The 22164-nt window shown below is 56.3% G+C and overlaps 1 protein-coding gene across 1 annotated transcript; it reads left to right on the top strand.

The window, feature by feature from the left end:
• Positions 1–1567: 1567 nt before the first annotated feature.
• Positions 1568–11033, top strand: TCEA3 (transcription elongation factor A3). The gene is made up of 14 exons (XM_069875408.1): positions 1568–1784; positions 4410–4472; positions 4581–4686; positions 5263–5434; positions 5590–5658; positions 5862–5930; positions 6058–6141; positions 6881–6958; positions 7062–7216; positions 8130–8186; positions 9230–9384; positions 9956–10102; positions 10191–10262; positions 10401–11033. The coding sequence occupies exons 1-14, from the start codon at positions 1716–1718 to the stop codon at positions 10407–10409; spliced, it is 1305 nt and encodes a 434-aa protein (XP_069731509.1). The 5' UTR covers positions 1568–1715; the 3' UTR covers positions 10410–11033.
• Positions 11034–22164: the final 11131 nt, after the last annotated feature.

The following is a 22164-nucleotide window of genomic DNA, read 5'->3' on the forward strand; positions in this document are numbered from 1 at the left end:
TCTGGTTTCTAATAAATCCATCATTTTTGTAAGCACTTGGGTGCCGGGGGGGCTCTGGTGAGGTCTCCATGACCACCCAGTGCCCATTAGGGATGTGACCCTGGGCTTGGGGGGTGTCGTGGTGGGGTGCACTGTTCTGGTGGGGCTGCGCGGTAGGTGGGGGCCACCAGCTTGGGTTTTGGGTCGAGAATGTTGAGCCAGGACTCCTTGGTGTTGCATTAACCCATCCTGTGCTGTGTGGGGCCAGGCTGGGGCACGAGCATCCTCCTTGCACGCTGGGGTGGATCCAGCCCAGAGCAGGGCGCTTGCCCTGTGGTTGGATGGTGGAGAAGGACCTGGGGGTGCTGGTCAACAGCAGCTGAACATGAGGCAGCAGTGGCCCAGGTGGCCAAGAAGGCCAATGGCATCTTGGCTTGGATCAGACACGGCGTGGCCAGCAGGTCCAGGGAGGTTCTTCTCCCTCTGGACTCGGCACTGGGGAGACCGCTCCTCAAATCCTGGGGTCAGTTCTGGGCCCCTCACCACAAGAAGGATGTTGAGGGGCTAGAGCGAGTCCAGAGAAGAGCAACGAAGCTGGTGAGGGGGCTGGAGAACAAGGGTTATAAGGAACAGCTGAGGGACCTGGGGGTATTTAGCCTGGAGAAGAGGAGGCTGAGGGGAGACCTCATCGCTCTCTGCAACTCCCTGAAAGGAGGTTGTGGAGAGGTGGGTGCTGGTCTCTTCTCCTACATGACAGGAAATAGGGTGAGAGGAAATGACCTCAAGCTGCACCAGGGCAGGTTCAGACTGGACATCAGGAAACATCTCACTGAAAGGGTTCTCAGCCCTCAATTAAGCTGCCCAGGGAAGTGGTGGAATCCCCATCCCTGGAGGTGTTTAAAAGAGAAGTAGATGAAATTCTTAGGGATCTGATTTAGCAGTAGACTGGCACGATTGGGCTTGATGATCTCAAAGGTCTTTTACAACCAAGTAATACTATGATTCTGTGTTGGGTGGTGGAGCAGGGACAAGCGAGGGTGGCACGCTTCCCATCACCTCCCCATCCCAACCACCTGGCTCCTGGCCCCCAGGGCTGCCATGCCTGCTGCTGAGGAGCTCAGCAGAGCAAACACTGATGCATTCTTCTTTCCTGCTTGGCTGAAAAGGCTGTAGGAGGTTTGGGGGCATCATTTGCTATTGCAACTTGTTCCTCCAGGACGCTGGGTTTGGAAAGAGCAACCCCTGCACCTGCAAAGCTTGAACCACGCTGCCTCGCACCCATCAGGAACCCCTTGTTGAACCATCCTGGTGGCCAAGCCACGTCCCAGGCTCTCTCCCTGCCAACACCAAGCTCCAGCCCCACGGTGGGCAGCTCCCCCAGCCCCCAGGGTCCCCTCCGGTGGGGACAGGCGTGCGCCCCACTCCGTGCCTCCCCCAGCTCCTGCAATCGCAGCCCTGCCTGGTGCTCCCAGCTATATTTAGCCCTTCCCCGTGCTATTTCGCCTGCCTGGCAGGAGTTTATAACTGGCCAGGACAGCCCCACCTCCTTTCTGCTTTCTCTCCCTTCCCTTCCCTTTCTTTTCCCCCTTTTTCCCTACTCTTTGCTCCTTTCCAGCCCAACCGCTGCTTGGCACCCAGCTGGACCCCCCCAATGCTGACAGCCCTGAGCTCTACCTGCTGCTGGTTTGGTTTCCTTGCACCGGGCACCGAAGCCTGGCGAGCAGCGAGCCGCGAGCATGGGGCCCGCTGAGGAGCTGGTCCGGATTGCCAAGAAATTGGATAAGATGGTGGCTAGGAAGAGCACGGTAAGGCAGCCGAGCTGCTCGGGGACGGTGTGTAAATTTGCACGCGTGTGCATGCCTGTATTTACATGCACGTGCGTGTTTACGTGTGTGTGTGCACGCGGGTTTGGATGGTGCAATGTCAGGGCAGAGGAGAGAGGGAAAATGAGGGTTTGCTTTGCACCCCCAACTCCTGTTGCTTGCAGTCCCGGAGAGGCTGAGCACATCTGAGGGGTGCTGAGCACCCACAGGTGCCACCAGCACCCCAAGTGCCACCTGCACTGCTCCAGCCAAGCTTTGTGATGCTTTGCCAGCATGCAGGGGGATTTTATTTTACCTCCAAACTGGGGCTCTCCTGCACCCCCAGCCCCTGTTGCTCACAGTCCTGGAGAGGCTGAGCATGTCCGAGGGGTGCTGAGCACCCATAGGTGCCCCCAGGGCACTGTCTGCGTCACCACAACTGAGCCTTGTGATAGCAAGACAAGACCAGCACGCAGGGGGATTTAATTTTACCTCCAAACTGGGGCTCTCCTGCACCCCCAGTTCCTGTTGCTCGCAGTCCCGGAGAGGCTGAGCACGTCTGAGGGGTGCTGAGCACCCCTAAGTGCCACCAGGACCCCAGGGTGCTGCCTGCGTCACCACAGCTGAGCCTCGTGATAGCAGGACAGGACCAGCACGCAGGGGGATTTAATTTTACCTCCAAACTGGGGCTCTCCTGCACCCCCAGCCCCTGTTGCTCGCAGTCCTGGAGAGGCTGAGCATATGGGAGGGGTGCTGAGCACCCCTAAGTGCCACCAGGACCCCAGGGCACTGCCTGCGTCACCACAGCTGAGCCTCGTGATAGCAGGACAGGACCAGCATGCAGGAGGATTTGATTTTACCTCTAAATTGGAGCTCTCCTGCACCCCCAGCCCCTGTTGCTCACAGTCTTGGAGAGGCTGAGCATGTGGGAGGGGTGCTGAGCACCCATAGGTGCCCTCAGGACCCAGGGTGCTGCCTGCACCCCCCTAGCTGAGCCTTGCCATGTCAGAGCCGGCACCCAGGGCGGATTTTATTTTACCTCCACTTTTGGGGCTCTCCTGCTCCCCATCGCTCCTGGCTGTTGGGATCTGGGGGCCCGGGGGGGTCTGTCACAGGGGTAGCAGCTCCGGGCACCCCTTGGCATCGTGGGACAGAGGGTGAATGTGGGTGACAGGTGCTTGGCCACCCGCCCGGGCACCAACATCCGATCAGGGCTGGGGTCGGTGCTGCAGGCTCAGCTCCGTGCAAGTGAAAAATTCCCCTTGGTGGGGACAGAGAGGGACAAGGACCCCCCCAGCTCCAGCCCTGCCTGTTGCACGCGCTTGTGCAAAGGGGAAAGGGCCAAGTGGGGATTCCCAGGTGGCTTTGGCGATGGCCAAAGAGCCACGATCTGGCCCTGCCACGCTTTGCGCCAGGTGAGGATCCATCCAGGGATCCTGGTGATCCGGCTGCGTATGGGTGAACAGAGTTGAGCCCAGCCCTTAAAGTTAATATTTGACCATTTCTGCTGGACTTTGCCCCGATAAGGTGCAGGCGCCTGGCTGAGGGGGGAAAAACGCTGCTGTCCCCCCAGATTCGGTGACTTTGTGGGGCACCGACACTCAGAGGTGAACCAGACCCCTTGGGGGCCACACGGGCTGGGCTTCCCACCAGGAATCCCCCCAGGATCAAAGGACTGATCCTGCCCAGCCGTCCTGTTCCATCTCCCCGTGCCTGTGATTTGGGGAGGGGATGGAGTCCAAGTTTGGCTGCAGCACGGGGATGTCCCTGCACCCTTCACACTCGGAGGGTCTGATCCAGCCCTTCAGGATGGGATGGGGTCCAGCCCATCACGGAGATGTGTCCCCTGCAGTGGGGATACCTGTGAGCTGGCGGTGGCTGCTGCAGCTCTAAAAATACCCTGGAGAAGGAGGAGGAGGGCTCTGTGCTGGGGTTATGTTTAGCTCTGGTCTGAAACCTGATGGGTGCGCGTCCCGCAGACCCTCACACCCCTGTGTGGGGGCACTGGGATGTCCCCCATACGTCCCCAGCTCCCAAGGTTTCCTTATCATAGAATCATAGAATCACTAGGTTGGAAAGGACCCACCGGATCATTTAGTCCAACCATTCCCATCAATCACTAACCCATATCCCTCAGCGCCTCGTCCACCCGTCCCTTAAACCCCTCCAGGGAAGGTGACTCAACCCCCTCCCTGGGCAGCCTCTGCCACTGCCCAATGACCCTTTCCATTGAATTTTTTTTCCTAATGTCCAGCCTGACCCTCCCCTGGTGGAGCTTGAGGCCATTCCCTCTCGTCCTGTCCCCTGTCCCTTGGGAGAAGAGCCCAGCTCCCTCCTCTCCACAACCTCCTTTCAGGTAATTGGAGAGAGAAATAAGAAGTGCTTTTCCCAAGCTTTAAGGGAAGCTCCTGTTTCCAAGCTGGGAAAGTAACCAGATTGATCTGGGAGGGTTTGGGGTCACTGTGAGGGTTCCGTGCTTGCTGGGGACCAGCCCAGGACCACTTTGTGTCCCCTTGGGGTGCCCCCCCAGCACCGGTGAGAGAGAAAAAGAGGTGTAGGCTGCCTTGATGTGGCCCCCCCAAGTCTTCCTGGCTCCTCAAGGATCCCCGTGGCCTCTCCCCGCTCTAGGAAGGGGCGCTGGATCTGCTCAAGTCCCTCACCGGCTACACCATGACCATCCCGCTGCTCCAGGTAAGGAGGTCTGGGTGGGAACAGACCATGGGGCAGCTCATCCTGTCCCCCCCCACCCCATACAAGCTGACACAGCCCTGAGGACTCATCCCTGCCCTGCGTCCCCAGACCACGCGGATCGGGGTGGCCGTCAACTCGGTGCGGAAGCACTGCTCGGATGAAGAGGTGGTGGCCTCAGCTAAAATCCTCATCAAGAACTGGAAGCGGCTGCTGGGTGAGCGATTCCAGGGAGAGGCAGGACCCCCCCTAAGCCCCAACTCTCTCCAGGCTGTTCCTGAACCCCAAACGTTGATGTTCTCCAGGGGGATCAGGGTGGGATCAGTGCCGAGGTGGGGCGCACAGGATCCCGTGCATCACGGCTGATGTAACCCAGTCCTGCTAGATGATGCATGGACTTCATGGATTTTCTAAGGGCTTGGTTTTCCTCTGTGATGGAGGGGTACAAACCAGCATGTGCCCTCACCAAAGGCTGAAGATCCCAGTCGTCCCTCCATCCTGGTGCCCTGTGCAGGTTTGGGCTGTGCCTGTGACACCCAAATCATGGAATGGGTTGGGTTGGAAGGGACCTCAAAGCCCATCCAGTTCCATCCCTTGACCATGGGCAGGGACACCTCCCACTGGATCAGGGGCTCCAAGCCCCATCCAATCTGACCTTGAACACCTCCAGGGATGGGGCAACCTGTTCCAGGCCCTCCCCACCCTCATGGTGAAGAATTTCTTCCTAATATCTTCTCTAAACCTTTCCCCTTCCAATGTAAAGCCATTCCCCCTTGTCCTACCCTTCTTCCAGAGTCCTCCAGCACCCCAAAAAAGGAGAAGGACGTGGATGGGAAGAAGGAGAAGGACGTGGATGGGGAGAAGGAGAAGAAGGAGAAGCGGTTGGGATTTGCCAGCTGCCCCAGTGAAGGGGGGAAACACCCCAGAAGCCGAGCTGAGAAGCACAAGGAGAAGCACAGGGAGAGGTGGGGGTCCCTGCCAACACGAAACCACCTCTGCTCACTCCTTACAAGAAGAAATGGCATTTATTTCTTTTCCCTTCTCTAGAGCTATTAATTCCCCAGGTGAGGGCTGCTTGGATAGTGCTTGTCTGACCCTGCCCCTCTCTCTCTGTCCCTAGGAAGCCCAGCAAGTCCAATTCTCACACCACCACCCCTCGAGGCCACCCTGCCGACTCCAGCTCGGAGAGGTACCTGCTGAAGGGCACGTCAAGGCTCTGTTAGACACCTCCAGCCTTGGGGAGGCTTTTCCAGCAGCCTAGGGGCTGGTGGGGCTCGGGGGTGACTTGGGGTGTGCAGAGGGGCAGGGTCTGGATCACTAGTTCGCAACGGGGATGCTGGGACCAGGCTCGCTGAGAGCATCCCTTCCTTCCTTCGGGCTTCTGCGATGAAGGGTCTCCAGCGATGGCCGGAGCCCCGCTGCGTCCTCGAAGAAGTCACCTCTGGATGGCAAGAAAGAGAGGTGGATGCCGGGGCTGGATGGGGATGGGAGAGGTTGGACCCCAGCCTCTCGCCGGGCTGCAGACGGGGGTCTGGACCTGCTCCCCGGTCCCTGTTGCTGCCCTCTGACACGGGGCTCGTCCTGCCAGGAGAGACTCTGCTGACTCGAGGTCCTCCACCACCTCGGCCATCTCCTCCTCTTCCTCTCCACAAAAGAGACCGTCGGGGGAGAGGTAAGGAGGGGTGCCCCTGGGAATGCTTTGGGGATGCTCTGGCCATGGGACTCGTGTCTGGGATGGGTAGAGATGTCTAGGAGCCCTGATCATAGAATCATAGAATCATAGAATCATCAGGTTGGAAAAGACCCACCAGATCATCGAGCCCAACCATTCCCATCAATCACTAACCCATGTCCCTCAGCACCTCGTCCACCCGTCCCTTAAACCCCTCCAGGGAAGGGGACTCAACCCCCTCCCTGGGCAGCCTCTGCCACTGCCCAATGACCCTTTCTGTGAATTTTTTTTCCTAATGTTCAGCCTGAACCTCCCCTGGTGGAGCTTGAGGCCATTCCCTCTCGTCCTGTCCCCTGTCCCTTGGGAGAAGAGCCCAGCTCCCTCCTCTCCACAACCTCCTTTCAGGGAGTTGGAGAGAGCAATGAGGTCTCCCCTCAGCCTCCTCTTCTCCAGGCTAAACACCCCCAGCTCTCTCAGCTGCTCCTCTTGTTCTCCAGCCCCTTCCCCAGCTTCGTTGCTCTTCTCTGGACTCGCTCCAGAGCCTCAACATCCTTCTTGTGGTGAGGGGCCCAGAACTGACCCCAGGATTCGAGGATCCTGCCATGGGCACTGGGATGTTCCCCCTGAGGACCAAATACTTCCCTGGGGAGATTCCTGTTGGCTTCCCAGTGGTCGCATTGATGTGCTGGTGCCTGAGGTCCTGCCACCTCTGGTGTCATCCCCACTGTGTCACCCCCAGGAGACCCTCTGTGGGCACCAGCCCCTCGCCAGCTCCCACCGGCTCCCGGAGGAACTCCAGCGACTGCAGGGAGGAGAGGTAGGAGAGACCCATCCCACTGCCGCAGGACCCCCAGCACGCACGACCCTTGGGCTGCACCGGGACCCCGGCACCTGCCTGTCCTCCCCGTGTGTCCCAGCAGAGCCAACAGCAGCAAAGCCAAAGCGGAGACCCCACGGACCCCCACCAGCCCCACCGTCTCGCCCAGCCCTTGCCTCCTGGCCCCCTGCTACCTCACAGGAGACTCGGTGAGGGACAAGTGCATCGAGATGCTGACGGCTGCCCTCCGCATGGATGGTGAGTGAGCCTGGGGGGTGCTGGAGCTTGGGGGGTGCCAGAGCGGGGCATACTGGAGTTTGAGGGGTGCTAGAAGTGGGGATAGTGGAGTTTGGAGGGTGCTGGAGAAGTGGTACTGGAGCTTGGGGGTGCTGGAGTTTGGGAGGTGCTGGAGCTGGGGATCCTGGAATTTGGTGGGTGCTGGAGCTGGAGATGCTGGAATTTTGTGGGTTCTGGAGCTGGGATGCTGGAGTTTGGGAGGTGCTGGAATTTGGTGGGTGCTGGATCTGGGTATGCTGGAATTTGGTGGGTACTGGATCTGGGATGCTGGAGTTTGGGAGATGCTGGAATTTGGTGGGTGCTGGAGCTGGAGATGCTGGAGTTTGGGAGGTGCTGGAGCTGGAGATGCTGGAATGTGGTGGGTTCTGGAGCTGGAGATGCTGGAATTTGGTGGGTGCTGGAGCTGGAGATGCTGGAATTTGGTGGGTTCTGGAGCTGGGGTGCAGGTGTCTAGGAGGTGCTGGAATTTGGTGGGTGCTGGAGCTGGAGCTGCTGGGATTTGGTGGGTGCTGGAGCTGGGGATGCTGGCGTTTGGAGGACCAACCCTCCAATAACCTGGGGCACGTCCAGCCCTGTGATGGCAAACCTAGCCCTGGCTTGCAAACAAACTGCAGCTGTAGCTCAGAGCTCAGCATTGAGCCCCGAAAATGAAAAAGAAGGAGGTTGGTAAGGTTCCCAGTAAGACATTGGCTGGGATCTTCATGAGGAAGTTAATTCTGGGTTCAAGTTGGGTAAAAGCAGTGGTTTTGAGAGATGAGGAGCCTGGGACAAGTTGAGGGGAAGAGGTGGGATTCTTGGGGGAGTTTCTCAGAGCATGGTGAGTCCCAGCTGGTTTCACAGCCAGAAGTCACCCCTCGGCCTCTCTGCCCTTTAGACGACTACAAGGAGCTCGGTGTCAACTGTGAGAAGATGGCATCGGAGATCGAAGACCATATCCTTTGGGGGAGCTGAGAGTGCCCAGGCTCTGGCTCCTGGGGGATACGTGGGGGTTCGAGAGTGGTGGTGGAGACAGGACAAGGGGTGATGGGGACAAGGACAGAGGGTGATGGGGACAAGGACAGAGGGAGACGTGCTCTGCTGTCCCTATTGCCTGCAGAGGGAGCCCAGACCCCAGTTAGAGGCTGATGCTGATGTTGATGCTGAGCATCCATCCACTGGGCAGCTGCTTTAGTCCAAAGGGTCTGTGTCCCACCCAGACATCAGGGACAAGCCTTCATCCCTAAGAAATAAACTCCAAACCCGTCCAAGGTCTCTTTTCTGAGCCTGCGTCTCTTGCCAGCCCTGGTCCACCACAGTGCTCGGGCTTCCCAGCTCTGTTCATCTCCAGCTCGGGGTCTCCCAGTGGTCCCTCAAGACCGTGGTGGTTCCCCCTCCTGGGTACACTTCGAGTTTTAGTGCATCCCAAACTCTTGCCATTTGTGTCTGGGGCCTTGTAGGACCTCAAAGTTGCCACCTCAGCTGCTGAGCCCCCTTCACAATGAACTCATGTCCCAGCACAGGACTTGGTGACAGCCCCTATGCCCTGACAGCCTTTGGGTGTCACAACAGGGAGAGGCAAAGTGGTTTCCCTCATCACATCCCAAGCTGTGCTTCATCCTACCAGATCCAAGCTCCCCTCCTGTGGTTTCCCAGGGAACAAAGCCCTGTTGAGATCAGCCACCTCCAAATGCACATCACCACTGGCCCTGGTGACAATTAGCATCACCGAGCCCACAGCAGCAGTGGGACCGACGTCCCCCCACCTTTCATAGAACCATAGAATCATAGAATCACCAGGTTGGAAGAGACCCATCAGATCATCGAGTCCAACCATTCCCATCAATCACTAACCCATGTCCCTCAGCACCTCGTCCTCCCGTCCCTTAAACCCCTCCAGGGAAGGGGACTCAACCTCCTCCCTGGGCAGCCTGTTCAGTGCCCAATGACCCTTTCCATGACAATTTTTTTCCTTTTGATTCCTTAACGGATCCCCACATATCTTCCAGGAGCTGAAGAGCACAGACATGAAGTATCGCAACCGGGTGCGGAGCAGGATCAGCAACCTGAAGGACCCCAAGAACCCCAGCCTGAGGAAGAACGTGTTGTGTGGGGCCATCCCACCCAGCCTGATCGCCCGCATGACTGCCGAGGTGGGCAGTGGGGTGGGGGCACGGGGCTCTCCTGGACCATATCCATGTTGCCTCCAGGGTGCTGAGATTCTCCCCAAGCTTCTGCTCTTGGAGACCACGTTGGTGCCCAAGGGGTGGCTGGATCTTTGCTTGGTGGTGCCCACACCGGGTTTGTCCCAGCATCTTCCCATCCCACCATCAGGCACAGGGAGAAAGGGGACACTGCCTGGTGTCCCCAGAGCCCCCAAACCCATCCAAGAGCCAAGTGGGGGATCAGACATTGGCAGGAATCAGGGAAGAAGGTCCTCACTCTTCTTCCTCAACCAGGGACCTCAAGTCAGGCTCCTGGCAGCCCAGCTCCCTCCATGGGGAGCTGGCTCCCTGCAGGCACCAGTTTTGGTTTAAGGATGAGCTGAATTTTCATCTGGATGAGCTGAATTTTCATCTGGATGAGCCTGAATCCTCCAGCAAGCACAGAGAGCAGGATCAGTCCTGGTCTTGGGGAGGGAGGGTGGTGGTTCCGTGGTGGTTTGCACCCTGTGCTGGCAAAGCCACGGCCACGCTGACCCTGCTGGGCTGGTGCTGGTGGCAGGAGATGGCCAGTGACGAGCTGAAGGAGCTGAGGAATGCCATGACCCAGGAGGCCATCCGCGAGCACCAGATGGCCAAGACGGGCGGCACCGTCACCGACCTCTTCCAATGTGGCAAGTGCAAGAAGAAGAACTGCACCTACAACCAGGTCAGCCCCGCAGCTCCTCCCCGTACCCCTAGGAGATTCCAGTTTGGGGGACACTGGAGGGGTCTCCGCTGACCCAGCTCCATCCTAGGTGCAGACACGCAGCGCTGATGAGCCCATGACAACGTTCGTGCTGTGCAACGAATGCGGGAACCGCTGGAAGGTCTGTACCCAACCGGAGGGGGACTCTGGGCACTCCAACCCTTTCCCAGCTTCGAGGGGTGGCAAAGGAGCCCCCCGAAAGGATGCTGGGAGGCTGGCTGAGGGCTCACCACCCACCCCGGCTCTTCCTCTCCTGCAGTTCTGCTGATGACGCCCAGCGACGAGGCTGGAGGGAAGCGGCGTGAGATGCGATGCTGCGATGGACGCGCTGAGGGGCCAGGGTGGGGAGGGAGCCAGTCCCTGCATCCCGATTCCCTCTTTCTTTGCACTGGGCTCCCTTGAACATCCCAGGAAACCCGGTTCTGGTGCTCGGTGGGTTCGCACGGAAAGAGCCAGGTGGATTCAAGAGGTTCTTCCCTGTAAACACCTGCCTGTATCTTGAGGTGTGCTGGAGCCCACTGAGAGCGGGCACATCCTTGGAAAGGGAGACTGCTCTGATCTGAGCACCTTGCTCTTCCCTGGGGAAAAAGTGGACTTAGATGATTTGGGGGCAGGAGGAGATGGGGCTGTGCTACTATCCTGGTGGCCAGGGGTGGGAAAGGGCCAGTTTTTACCCTGAAACATGTTCTTCTTCACCTAAGTGTGAGCAGCGGGAGAGCACGGAGGGAAGGATGGGTGGTTGGAAGGTGTCTGAATGCTGGAGAGATGCCACCGTGTTCCTCTGCTCTGTGAAACAGGGACTCGGCTTGAGGGAACTCTGTCCCCAGGAAAGAAGGAGGTGGAATGGAGTGGGAAAAGCCCTCCAGCTAGAGCAATAAAGGTGTGACCTGTCTCTGTGGCTCAGCCTGCTTCCTCGGTTTGCACAGCTCGGGTCTTGTGGTCTTCCAAGAGCCCCCAGCCAGCTCCAGGATGAGCCTTGGACCCACCAGCCCCTAGATTGGGATGTAATCATGACTTGATTGTTAAAAATCGGTGATTAAAGCCCTTTAATGCAGTCTGGAGTGGTTCCCTGTCTGGGTCTGCCTGCTGAAGGCTGTCCCACGGCTCTATCAACAGCCAAGAGGGTTTTCCAAGGAAAGGACATCGGAGACCGGCAGGGAGAGGCACCTTGGGCTACAGGAGGTGCAGGATGGAGCCTCGTGGTACTAAGCTTGTCCTTCACCACCACCAGGCTCTGCAAGGTGGAGGCAGCAAGATATGATGGGGACACAGGTAAGGTCACGGTGACCGTGGAAGGTGCTGCTCCCGCGCCTGCGTGAGCCAATGGGCAGGTGTAGAGGAGAACAGTGGAGCTGTTGGATCAACCGATCATTATTTTTTTTACCTTAGGCTAAGGTGTGAATTTTTCTCCAGGCAGAGCTCAAGGCAATTTGCCCCCAGATTTGGGTGTTAACTCCTTGGTCTCTGGGGTTCCTGACAGCCCAGGGAAGGGTTAGACACCCCTGAGAGGGCGTTTTTAGCACTCGTTAGCGTGGCAAAAATCATTAATAAGCCTCCAAGGCAATTATTTACACTTGCAAAGCATGTGTGGCTGCAATTAAGGAATGGAGTGGATTGTGGGGGATGAATAAAGCATCAATGTGACCTTGTGCAATGAGACAGGCAGCACCAGGGCTCATGTGCTGTCCCTGGGGTGCCACAGGGCATGTTTGAGTGGGACAAACCCAAACTGGGGGATTTAGACCCGTAATTTTGCAGTCTGATCCAGCCAAGGTGTCTGAGAAATACCAGAGGGAGCCTGGTCCCAAATATTTTGTACTGGAGCTCCTAACATCTCTGTGTCCATCTGTTCCACAGGGGACATGTCACTCCGGTTGCCCCTCAATCCCAGAGGAGCAAAGGGAGCAGGGAAGGTTAATGGCCTCAAGCTCCACCGGGGGAGGTTCAGACTGAACATTAGGAAAAAATTTTTCACGGAAAGGGTCATTGGGCAGTGGCAGAGGCTGCCCAGGGAGAGGGTTGAGTCACCTTCCCTGGAGGGGTTTAAGGGACGGATGGACAAGGTGCTGAGGGACATGGGTTAGTGATTGATGGGAATGGCTGGACTCGATGATCCGGTGGGTCGTTTCCAACCTGGTGATTCTATGATTCTATCCAGAGAGCTGGGCACTGCTGGAACCTCCCTCACCATCCACACCAGCATCTCCCCCACCCAGAGTGGACCAGAGAGCTCCTGGCCATGAAGGATGCTCCACTCCCTGTGCCGGGATGCAGGATCTGTGGTGTCACTGGGGCAGGGGACAGCAGGGGTCTCGCTGACATCCAACTGTTTTCAGGGCTTGAAACAGGCTCTGGGTGGCTGAACCTTCAACCTGCTCTATGGGGATGGTACAAACACAGCTGCATGTTGCAAAAACCCTAGTTCCCAGATTTCCAGTCTTCAAACTGGGATGGGTGGTGATGTTTGGGGTCTGGCTGAGCCCCCCAGGAGACGTCACCATCCTCTCCCCACTCGTCAACCCCAGATCTGCCGTGTCCCCAGGCCTTTCCCCTCCTCCTCTCCGCATCCCCCAGCCTGGTGAGGAATAAGTAGAGGCAAAAAACTCTGGCAGCTGCCAATTTTGCCAGCTCTCAGCCCAGGAGCCCCTCTTGAACTTTGGGGGAAGTGGGCACTTCAATTCTGATTTTTCATCAGTGCTCAAGAGGTGTAGCCGTGGCTTCAACCAGCGAATGCTAATTCTGGTTCCATCCCCTGCCCTTCTGCTCAGACAAGAGCCCTCAGGAGTTTTGGGGCTCTGTCGCAGCCCTGGGCTGAGCTGGGGCTGTTCGTGACCTTGCAATGATGGAGAGGCTGGTACAGTCCCTGCTGGGTGCACAGAGAGCCTGGAGGGCTCCCCCGGAGCTCCAGGCTTTAGATGCTCCAGAGCTTCAGTGGAGGTTGGTACCTGCCTTTCCCTGCATGAGATGCTAAATCCTTGCTGTGATGGAGATGTTATAGTTAATCATAGAATGGTTTGAGTTGGAAGGGACCTTAAAGGTCATCTAAATCCAACCCCCCCTGTGCCACCTCCCGCTGGATCAGGGCCTCCAAGCCCCATCCAACCTGGCCTTGAACCCCTCCAGGGATGGGGCAGCCACCAACCTGTTCCCTCATGGTGAAGAATTTCCTCCTAATATCTAATCTAAATCTTCCCTCTCCAATTTATAGCAATCCTCCCTCGTCCTATCACTCCATTCCTTTGTAAACCTCCAACATTTTCATGTGATGTGCCTCTCCCTGCCTGGGTTCCCCCATCCCACTGTGGTGATGGGGACAGCCCCCACGGTGCCACCAGCCCCCATCCCTTCTCCGTGGCTTGTCCTGAGCCATCTCCTGGGGACACTGTCCCCTGGGGGCAGAATCCAGCACGCAGACCCCTGTGCATCCACCTTTTCATTTGCAATCCCAGCTCACCCAGGGATCAAACCCCCTGCTCCCCAGCCCCCTGGGCTAGTTCCCATCACGGAGACTTCGCCGCTGCCCTTCTCCCCCGCATTTTTCCCTGTCTTGACAAAAAAAGATAAAAAAAATCATCGCTTTGCTGTTCAGTGGTTTCCGTGGCAACCCCATTTCCCCATCCTCTCACTCGATGCCTCGCTAACCCCCTGGTCGCTGGTCCCCAGAGCACGGTGGCAGGGATGGAGCGGGAGGTGGGGTGTCCTGACTCCCTCTGCCAGGGCTGGTCCTGCAAGAGGGACCTTAGGCTAAGGGCTCACTGAGCCCCTGGGCTTCTTGGCAAGGGGATGGAGTGGCTGAGGGTGAATCATGTTGGAACTGAACTCAATTCACGCAGTTTTCGTGATGGCCTTTACCCCTCTGTCCAGGTCCTCGTGCTCCCCTGCCCTGGGCAGCAGGACTCACCCTCAGCATCGTGGAGGATCCTCTCTGGGGTGATGCCGTGGCTCCCCTCCAGGAGGCTGGCAGTGGTTTGGGGACTACTTCTGGTCCATGGGAGCATCTCTGGAGCCGCCAATTAAACCCATTCCTGTGCCTGGGCTGCAGCATCGCCATCCAACACACATCAGGATGGCTGAGAGCTGGTGCCTCTCCAGCAAAAGCCCAGCAGTTCCTGGTTTTTAGTCTGGGGTGATGAATCCGGGGCCAGAAGGGGATGGCAGGGTGCATGCTGGTGTTTCTCCAAGCCTTGGGTTGAGGCATCAGGCTTGCAGATGAGCCCAGACCCTCGGACACAGCAGAGACACAAGGATGCACCCAAAGGTCTGAGTCTGACCCTCGTTAGGACTGTCCCACCATAAGCCGTCAGCTCCTGGCACCTCCTGAGCCACCTTCCCTGCAGCCACTGGAAACCCAAGTGATGTTTGTCCGTATCCTCATCAGCTGCCTGGTTCTCCCTCTCCTTCAAGGTCAGGAGGCTCTGCCTGGTGGTCTCACTGCAGAACCACAGGGATTGTCCTCTCCGGTCACTGGCAGTGGGACAGAGCGGCTTATCCGGGTGACAGCCTTGGGTCCAGCTCTCCAGGTTGTCTAATTGACAACCTGGTTAAGGACCCAGCATCATGGGAGCCATCCACGAACCCAGCTTTTAGCTTTGTGGTGTAATCCTGCTCCATCCTCCTGCATTTCAGGGCTGCTCGAATTTGTGATGAAGGAAGAAAATGCGCATTAAATGGGTTATACAGACCCTCCACTGGCTCCAGGCTCAGGGCTATGAGCTGAAGGGGTGCCCCAAGGAAGGGTTTGCCTTCAAAAACCAGAGAAACGTGCCAGAGCTGCTGCAAGGACAGAGGGAAAACCTGAGCCTGCAGCCTCTGCAGTAAAAGCTGGGGGATACACGAGGTGAAGAACAGACCCCAAACCTCCCATCCTGGCTGCCTGAGCTCCTGTTTGCAGGGACAAACTTTCTCCTCCTGAGGGAATATCCCCCCTTTTGTAACCAGAAGGACTCATAGATGTTATTTCCTCACCTCCAGCTCTTTGCTTGGTGCTCTCGTCCCAGCTCTTTGGCAGGGCTGGGCAGGTCCCTGTGCAGAGGTGCTTATTTTGCGAGCCGAGCAATCAATAAGTAATTATCCACCAGGCACTTGCTGCCACCCCAGACCTCAAAAACCACATGCAATATTTCTCTGCCCGACAGACACGCTTTGCCATTGTCAGTGGACAGGCTTGAGCTCTCCGGGGAAAAGAGCCACAGCTCCATCGGAGCTGAACCGCATCGCTCCTGCCTTCGCGTTGGAGATGCTCTCGTGGGTGACGTCTCCGAGGTGACACTTGGTGTTGCAGGGACCATTCGTTCAGGTGGAGGAGCCAGCTCTGCTCAGGAATTTTGTTGATTTGCAGCGCTGAGGTGGTTTGGGGAGGGCAGGAATCATCGAATCATAGAATTATAGAATGATTCTATGCAGGAATGATGCTGAAGGTGCTGAACAGGGTTGGGGGAGCCCACAAAATTCCTCATGCCCAGGTGAGCTGGAAAAGGCACCTGCCGTGCTCCCGAAACCAGGGATGCATTAGAGCTTTGCTGAGCTCAGGAATGCTAACAGCTATCCCCAAAATCCCAACTTGGTATCCCCAAAGCACAAAAATCCAGCTCCAGCCTGATGTTAGATGAAAGCAAGAGCCTTAGTGGCCCTAAATTGTTTAGGGGGACCCTGTCTACTTAATCTCCTTTGAGGTGGAGGCTTTCAACCACTCGGCTGCTCTACTGATGGGCTTTTTATCAGCTTTTTGTTTGAATTAAACCCCAAAGCTCTGGTTTTCCTGAGCACAAAGGACACAGAGGATGGGGTGTGGTGGGATTTGGGGGCTGGATCCCATGGGTACCAGCTGTCAAAGGATGTGGAGTTGTGGTGGGTCCTTAAATACCTTGAGAAGCAGGGCAGGAGTCTACGGGACAATCCCAGCAGGACTGTCTGGGCACTGAATAATGTACAAATATTGCTGAAATAGGGGGCAAAAATTACTGAGCCTCTCAGCGCCAGGTCTGGGCTGGGATGCAAACCGAGGAATTTCCTTTCTCCTTCATTTTTTCTGTGTTGATGCGAGTGAATCAGCCACTTTGGAGCAGCTCCGAAAACAACACGGTGATTGCCCTTGCCAGCCTGGCTCTCCCCTGGCCAAGCCAAAATACTGGGAGCAAAGCCATGGATTTGTGCTGACTGGCTGTTTGGGATCAGTTTTCCTGCAAAACAAGGGAGAGGGAAAAAAAAATAAATCCATTTGCATCTCCAGTGTTTACAATTCATCGGAGGGAAAGGTTTGGTTGAGTTGTAGGGGGCTAATTCTGCAGAGCCCTGAACCGCCGCAAGTTTTTTGATGATGAAATGCATCAAATGAGCCCAAACTGGACCCAAAGCCTTGCTCCTATAATGAAACATCTTGCATGGAAAAAAACTATGGGATATACTTTTCCTAAAGGAAAATCTGTGCCTGTTTGTTTCCTGGCTGAAAAGGTTTGCTGAGTCTGCAGAGAACTTTGATCTCAGCCTTCCTCAAATCACAGCACTTGGCAGTGAGTTTTTTTCCCCTGCTGGGGCTGAACAGGCAGAGGAGGAAGAACTGAGCAAAGATTCCCCCATTAAAAGAAAAATAAACCCACAAAAAGCAATTGTTCTTGACATTCAGCTGGAGTTGAGGATGCTCTTCCCTCTGGGAGCCAGGATGGAGGAGACACCAGGGAAAAAAACCCAAGAAATGCTATAAAACTGCTTCCCGATCCCCTAAACCACATGAATTCCCATCTCCGCACTTCCCACATCGCGAAGTCGACCTAAATATTACGGAGGAAAAAAAAAAAGTACCGCTTATTTTTCTCCCTGCCTGGAGCTCTCGGGCACTCGGCAATTAGGAGCAGCAGATTAATCTTGAGTGATATAATGAAGTGCCGGGCGGCTTGAGGAAAGGGCTGGCCAACAGGGGCCGTTTGTTCTCTAAATTAGCAGGGTTTGAGCTGGGTTTGGGTGCAGGGAGAGCACCCACGGTGGGAGGAAAGAGGAGGAGGCTGGGGAGCTCAGCTGGATGCTCAAGGTTCATCCTCTGCATCCCACTGCATGGACCAGGTTGGGTTTTGGCTGGATATTCAAGGTTCATTCCCATCTCCTGGTCCTCTGCATCCCACTGCATGGACCAGGTTGGGTTTTTGCTGGATATTCAAGGTTCATTCCCAGCTCCTGGTCCTCTGCATCCCCCTGCATGGACCAGGTGGGATTTTTGCTGGCTGTTCAAGCCTCATCTATCTGCCCCTGCTCCTCTGCATCTCACCGCATGTATCAGGCAGGCTTTGCACTGCAGAAGAAAAATGACCTTTGCATATTTTCTAACCCCAATTAGCTTTCCTGCAGCATCCCTAAAGCATCTCTCCGCACACTTTTCCCCACTCCAGCACGTCCCAGACACACGCAGCCCCCGAATAATGATTTTCTTGAGCAAAAATTGCCCCAGGATGGCAGGTTGGGGTGGTGTCCAAGCTCAGGTTCGGCCCTACCACGTCTGTGCCTCCTTTCTCCAAGGTCCTCGTGAGCCCGAAAGCTGAGAGCAGCTGGCACTGAGGGCCACATTCTTCCCGTGAGCCGCCTTGTCTTTCCAAAATGAACTTATAAATAGCTTGTCCTGTAATGAAGTGATTGCCCAGGAGCTGTGCCACCACCGCTCTTAGCAAACCCATTACCCAGAGCAGCCAATTTACTCCCGAGCCTGGCAGGGTCAGCGACCGTCGGGGAAGCAAACGCTAATTAATTGCACTCTGCAAAGCAGCTTGGCCGAGCACGGCGTGCAATTAGAGAGTTAACTGCAGCCGCCGCTGCCCTGGGATTGTGGCTAAAGGGGTGACCGAGCTGCGTCGGGGAGGAACCCGCTTCAGCTTCAGCAATAACTCAGGGTGAGAACTTTGTGTCGGGGATGCTCGTGTCCCTCTGCAAACGTGGGTATCGATGAGGCTCTGATGCTCTTGCTCGTACGCGCATCCCTCCAGCCTCTGCATCACCTGCCCTGGTCCAGCGCTCGTTTCCATCATTGTCCCCTCTGTCACGGGGACTTATTCCCTCTGCCCAGCCCTTTTGCAGGTAAACGTGATATTTCCTCGGGCCAGGAGAGCTGCTCTGAATAGAAAAACTCCTGGTGATGGGAGGAATCGTGTGCTAATACCCTCACATCGCTGCCGCGGTGAGTCATCCAGGCCCTCCGAGGATCCTGGCTGCTGCGCTTGGATACAGAGGAAGGTAGAAGAACAAGGCGAGAGGAAAAATTGCTTCGCTCACAGGATATCTTGGCTACATCAAGGAAAAAGAAACCGTCCCCTTTGTCATCCACCCACAGCTCCCGTCCCAGGGCCTCGGGGAGGGAGGAGGATGGTGTGGACAAGGAGAGAGGCTCATTTAGCAGAGAAATGGGAGCACTTAGCCTGGGAGCATTTAAAATCATTAACGGAGCATAATTATTAGTGTTTTTCTTCCCCCCGGTAGCTGGTGCATCTTTGTGGGCAGGAGGAGGATGGGTGTCTCCACCAGGCTGGTGGGAGGAAGCCATCCTGGGACTGGGAATGAGATTGGAGCAAGACTTCGAAGGGGGTTTTTGCCTCCCTTCACCCATGGCAGCATCCTTGCTCCATCACTCTTGGTTCTTCAGCCGTATCCGTGCATCCTGTGTGCTTTGCTGCATCCATGGGGACGGGATGGTCCTCAGCTCCCAGGTCGCAGCCAGCCCTGACCGAGCTCTGCTCCCTGCCACGTTCACATGGAAAGGGGGAGTTAAACCCCAAACAATAAAAATATCTCTTAAATCAACAGCATTTTAGCTCAGCCAACACCTCCTTGAGCTGCGGCTGCTTCCCGAGGCGGCTCTGCCTCCACCGAACCAGGGAGCGAGAAGGGATTTACACATCAAATGCATCCTCTCCTCCACACTGCTGCAGCCAAAAACTTGAGAGAGGAGGGGGGAGAGATCTGTTTCCAGCCTGTTTCTCTCTCCTCCATAAGTAAACATGTCCTATGGTCAGAGAGCTGCCTTCAGCCCAAGGGTTTTGTTAGGCATCGGTCATTTAATATTGCTTTTAAATACTTGTGCCTGGCTCCCAGCCACTTCACCTGGCCCTGAGTGGGGATGCTGGCATTTTGTGTTTAGAAAATACGTATCTATATTTAGATAGGCAGACAGATAGATATGGAAGAAGAGCTTTTCCAATCATTAAACCACCGCATTCAATTTTTCTTTATTACTCTTCCTCGTTTTACTGCAGGCTGGGCTCCCAACCACTCCCCCCGGGCAGCCCAGCTGAGACCCACAGGAACGCAGCCCTAAAAGGGTTCTCCAGCAAAATAAACAACCCCAAGCTGATAATCGGAGAAGAAATCTTCCCTGCAAATGTCTTCCCAAGGTTGAAGCGGGTGGGAAGAGGACAGGGACGTGGCTGGAGGGTTGAGACGATGGCCCGGAGCTGAGTCTGCCCCTGACTTTGTGCAGGGCTGTGATGGCTTTGATGGGAGCCGGTGGAGGATCCTGCACATCTGTGAGATGCAGGAGAGGGGTGAGGGGGAGATATATATTTTTTTTGTGCTTTTCAGAAGAAGAAAGAAAAACAAATAAGAGAGATAAATCACTGTCTCTGATCAGCTGTCGCAGGTTTTGCAGGCTGGAGAGGCTGGAGGAGGGGGAGCTGCCTTTGAAGCTGGGAAAAGCACTGACAGGCGATGCCGCAGCCTTGGCTGGAGCTGCTCCTCTTCCTCCTGCTCCTACCTGCTCCTTGCCTGGCACTGCCATGCTCGCAGCCAACCCTTGGGATGGCCAAAATCCCCCTTCAGGGGTGCCCAGCATCCCGTGTGACCTCGGTGATGCTCGCACGCCAGGCTCTCACACCACCAGGGATTTATCTCCTCCAAGACCCATCACTGATGGGATTCAGCTCACAGTTTAAGCCACCCCAGCTTGGATCTGTCTGGATACCTCCTCTCTGCTAGTAAAGACCAAAACACAGGTTCTAACACCCTCCGAGGTCCCCCCCAGCCCAGTGCTCACTGGCATCCCCACTCCTTTCCCCATCACCGCCTGGCTTTCCCTGCTTAACACCATGACCACAGACCATCCTGCTGGTCTCCAGAGATTCCTGGTGCTCCTGATGGACCAGGAACGCCGGCAGCGGCTCTGCCCCAGGGCTCAGCATCGCTCCCAGCAGCGGTGAGGGAAGCAGGTGGCTGTCTTGAAGAGACGCAGCACTGAGCATCCACCATCTGTGTCCCGTCGGATAGAGGAGGTGCTGCTCTCCCCAGGTGCTCTCCCGAGGCCATCGGGACAAGCTGAGGACAGATGGCAGCAAGCTTCTGAGTTTTTCAGGCTGGGAAGCAACACAAAGCAAAATCCCTGGCGCTGGCGAAGAGGAGAAGGAGGGACCGGCCGTAGCAGGGGCGGCATCGCTGTGAACGGTGACAAGCATCTTCTGCAGCTCTTCGGTGAGGGTGGGAAGGTTCATTCCCTTATTTGAAGCTTTAAGGGCACGTTCTCACCTCCTGCTCCTCGCCAGGGGCTTGCACACATTCACAGAACATGGGAAAGGGGGATGCACAAGGAGAAAAAAGACAAGCCCTCACCTTAGGGCTGTGTTTGACACAGGGAGGAATGTTTTGCTGTGAGGGTGGGGAGCCCAGAGCAGTGGTGGCTGCCCCATCCCTGGAGGGGTTCAAGGCCAGGTGGGATGGGGCTTGGAGCCCCTGATCCAGTGGGAGGTGTCCCTGTCCATGGCAGGGGGTGGAACTGGATGGGCTTTGAGGCCTCTTCCAATCTGTGATTCTATGATTCTATGAAAGCAAAGTGCCAGCTGGAGTCAGATGCTCTTTCTGCAGCTCCTGATGATGATGCCTCCACGACCGAGACACACAAACCCTCATCCTTTAGCCCAGACACAAACCTTAGCCAAACTCTCCTGCTCTTTTCCACAGGGTTTCCACCACACGGAGGTCTCTTCCTCTCCCACCCCAAACCAACTCATCCCACAGACATTTGGAGAGCTGGGAACAAGTAGAGAGGGGAACGGAGCTTTGTGCGTGGAGCAAGAGGCACCAAAGCTGCTGGGAGAGAGGAGGCAGCCTGCGATCTGCAATTTGATGCAGATCGAGAGCAGCACGATTGCAGCTGAGTTAGCGCTGACCTGGATTCACAACATCAAAGGCAACACCAGCTTCTTCCCCAGCGGCCCCGGAGCCCGTGGAGGAGGTGAATCAATGGGCTGGAAGCCTCCGCGTCCCTCTTGTCCCAGCACTGGATCCGCAGTGGATGCGCTGGTGGTGGCTTGGTTTGGGGACTGTGGGGCATGGCAGGAGCATCCCCCTGCTCTGAGTGTTGTGATAGGAAGGTAAAAACCTGCAGAAAAAGTGTAATTTACATACTGAGAAGGAAAACTGCCTCCCTCATGACCAGAGTGGTTGAAGGTCTAACCCTTATTCTGCTGGTGCAACAAGAGACACCAGCAAAGCCCCTGTCAGACCCATGGGAGATAGAAAAATGGACCTTATTCCCTCAAGAAACCCAGATATCGAACACACACACACACACACATATACAGGGCTCTTGTCCTTCCAACATGTCATGACCAGCCACAAGCACCAGGACACAGGATCCCCCTGTCAGAGTCACCAGGACATGCAGTCCCCAGGTCACAAGCACCAGGACACATGGTCCACATCTCCCAGCCTGAAGACACCTGCTCCCTGCCCCAGAACCCCCAGTTCCAGCCCTTTTGGGGAGTCCGAGGCTCATCAATTCCCATCAATTCCCTCCACCGGCAGCTCCACACTTCCTCCTGTCTCCGAGCAGCATCTTGCCCTGGATCCCCATCCCCTCCCTCCCCAAGACGGTTCATTTATGAGATGACTCACAGCTTGTTAACGCTCCCGAACGCGCATCGGGTGGAAAGCAGTGATGCCACCTCCAAGAGGAGAGGCTGGAGAGGGGGGGGACAGCCTGGCCTCACAGCTCCCTGAAATTCAGGGAGACGCTGCCAGTTCCCAATCAATGCTCCATTGTCAGCCGAAGGAGGCGG

The sequence above is a fragment of the Phaenicophaeus curvirostris genome, chromosome 23 (assembly GCF_032191515.1).
Source record: "Phaenicophaeus curvirostris isolate KB17595 chromosome 23, BPBGC_Pcur_1.0, whole genome shotgun sequence".
NCBI lineage: Eukaryota > Metazoa > Chordata > Aves > Cuculiformes > Cuculidae > Phaenicophaeus > Phaenicophaeus curvirostris.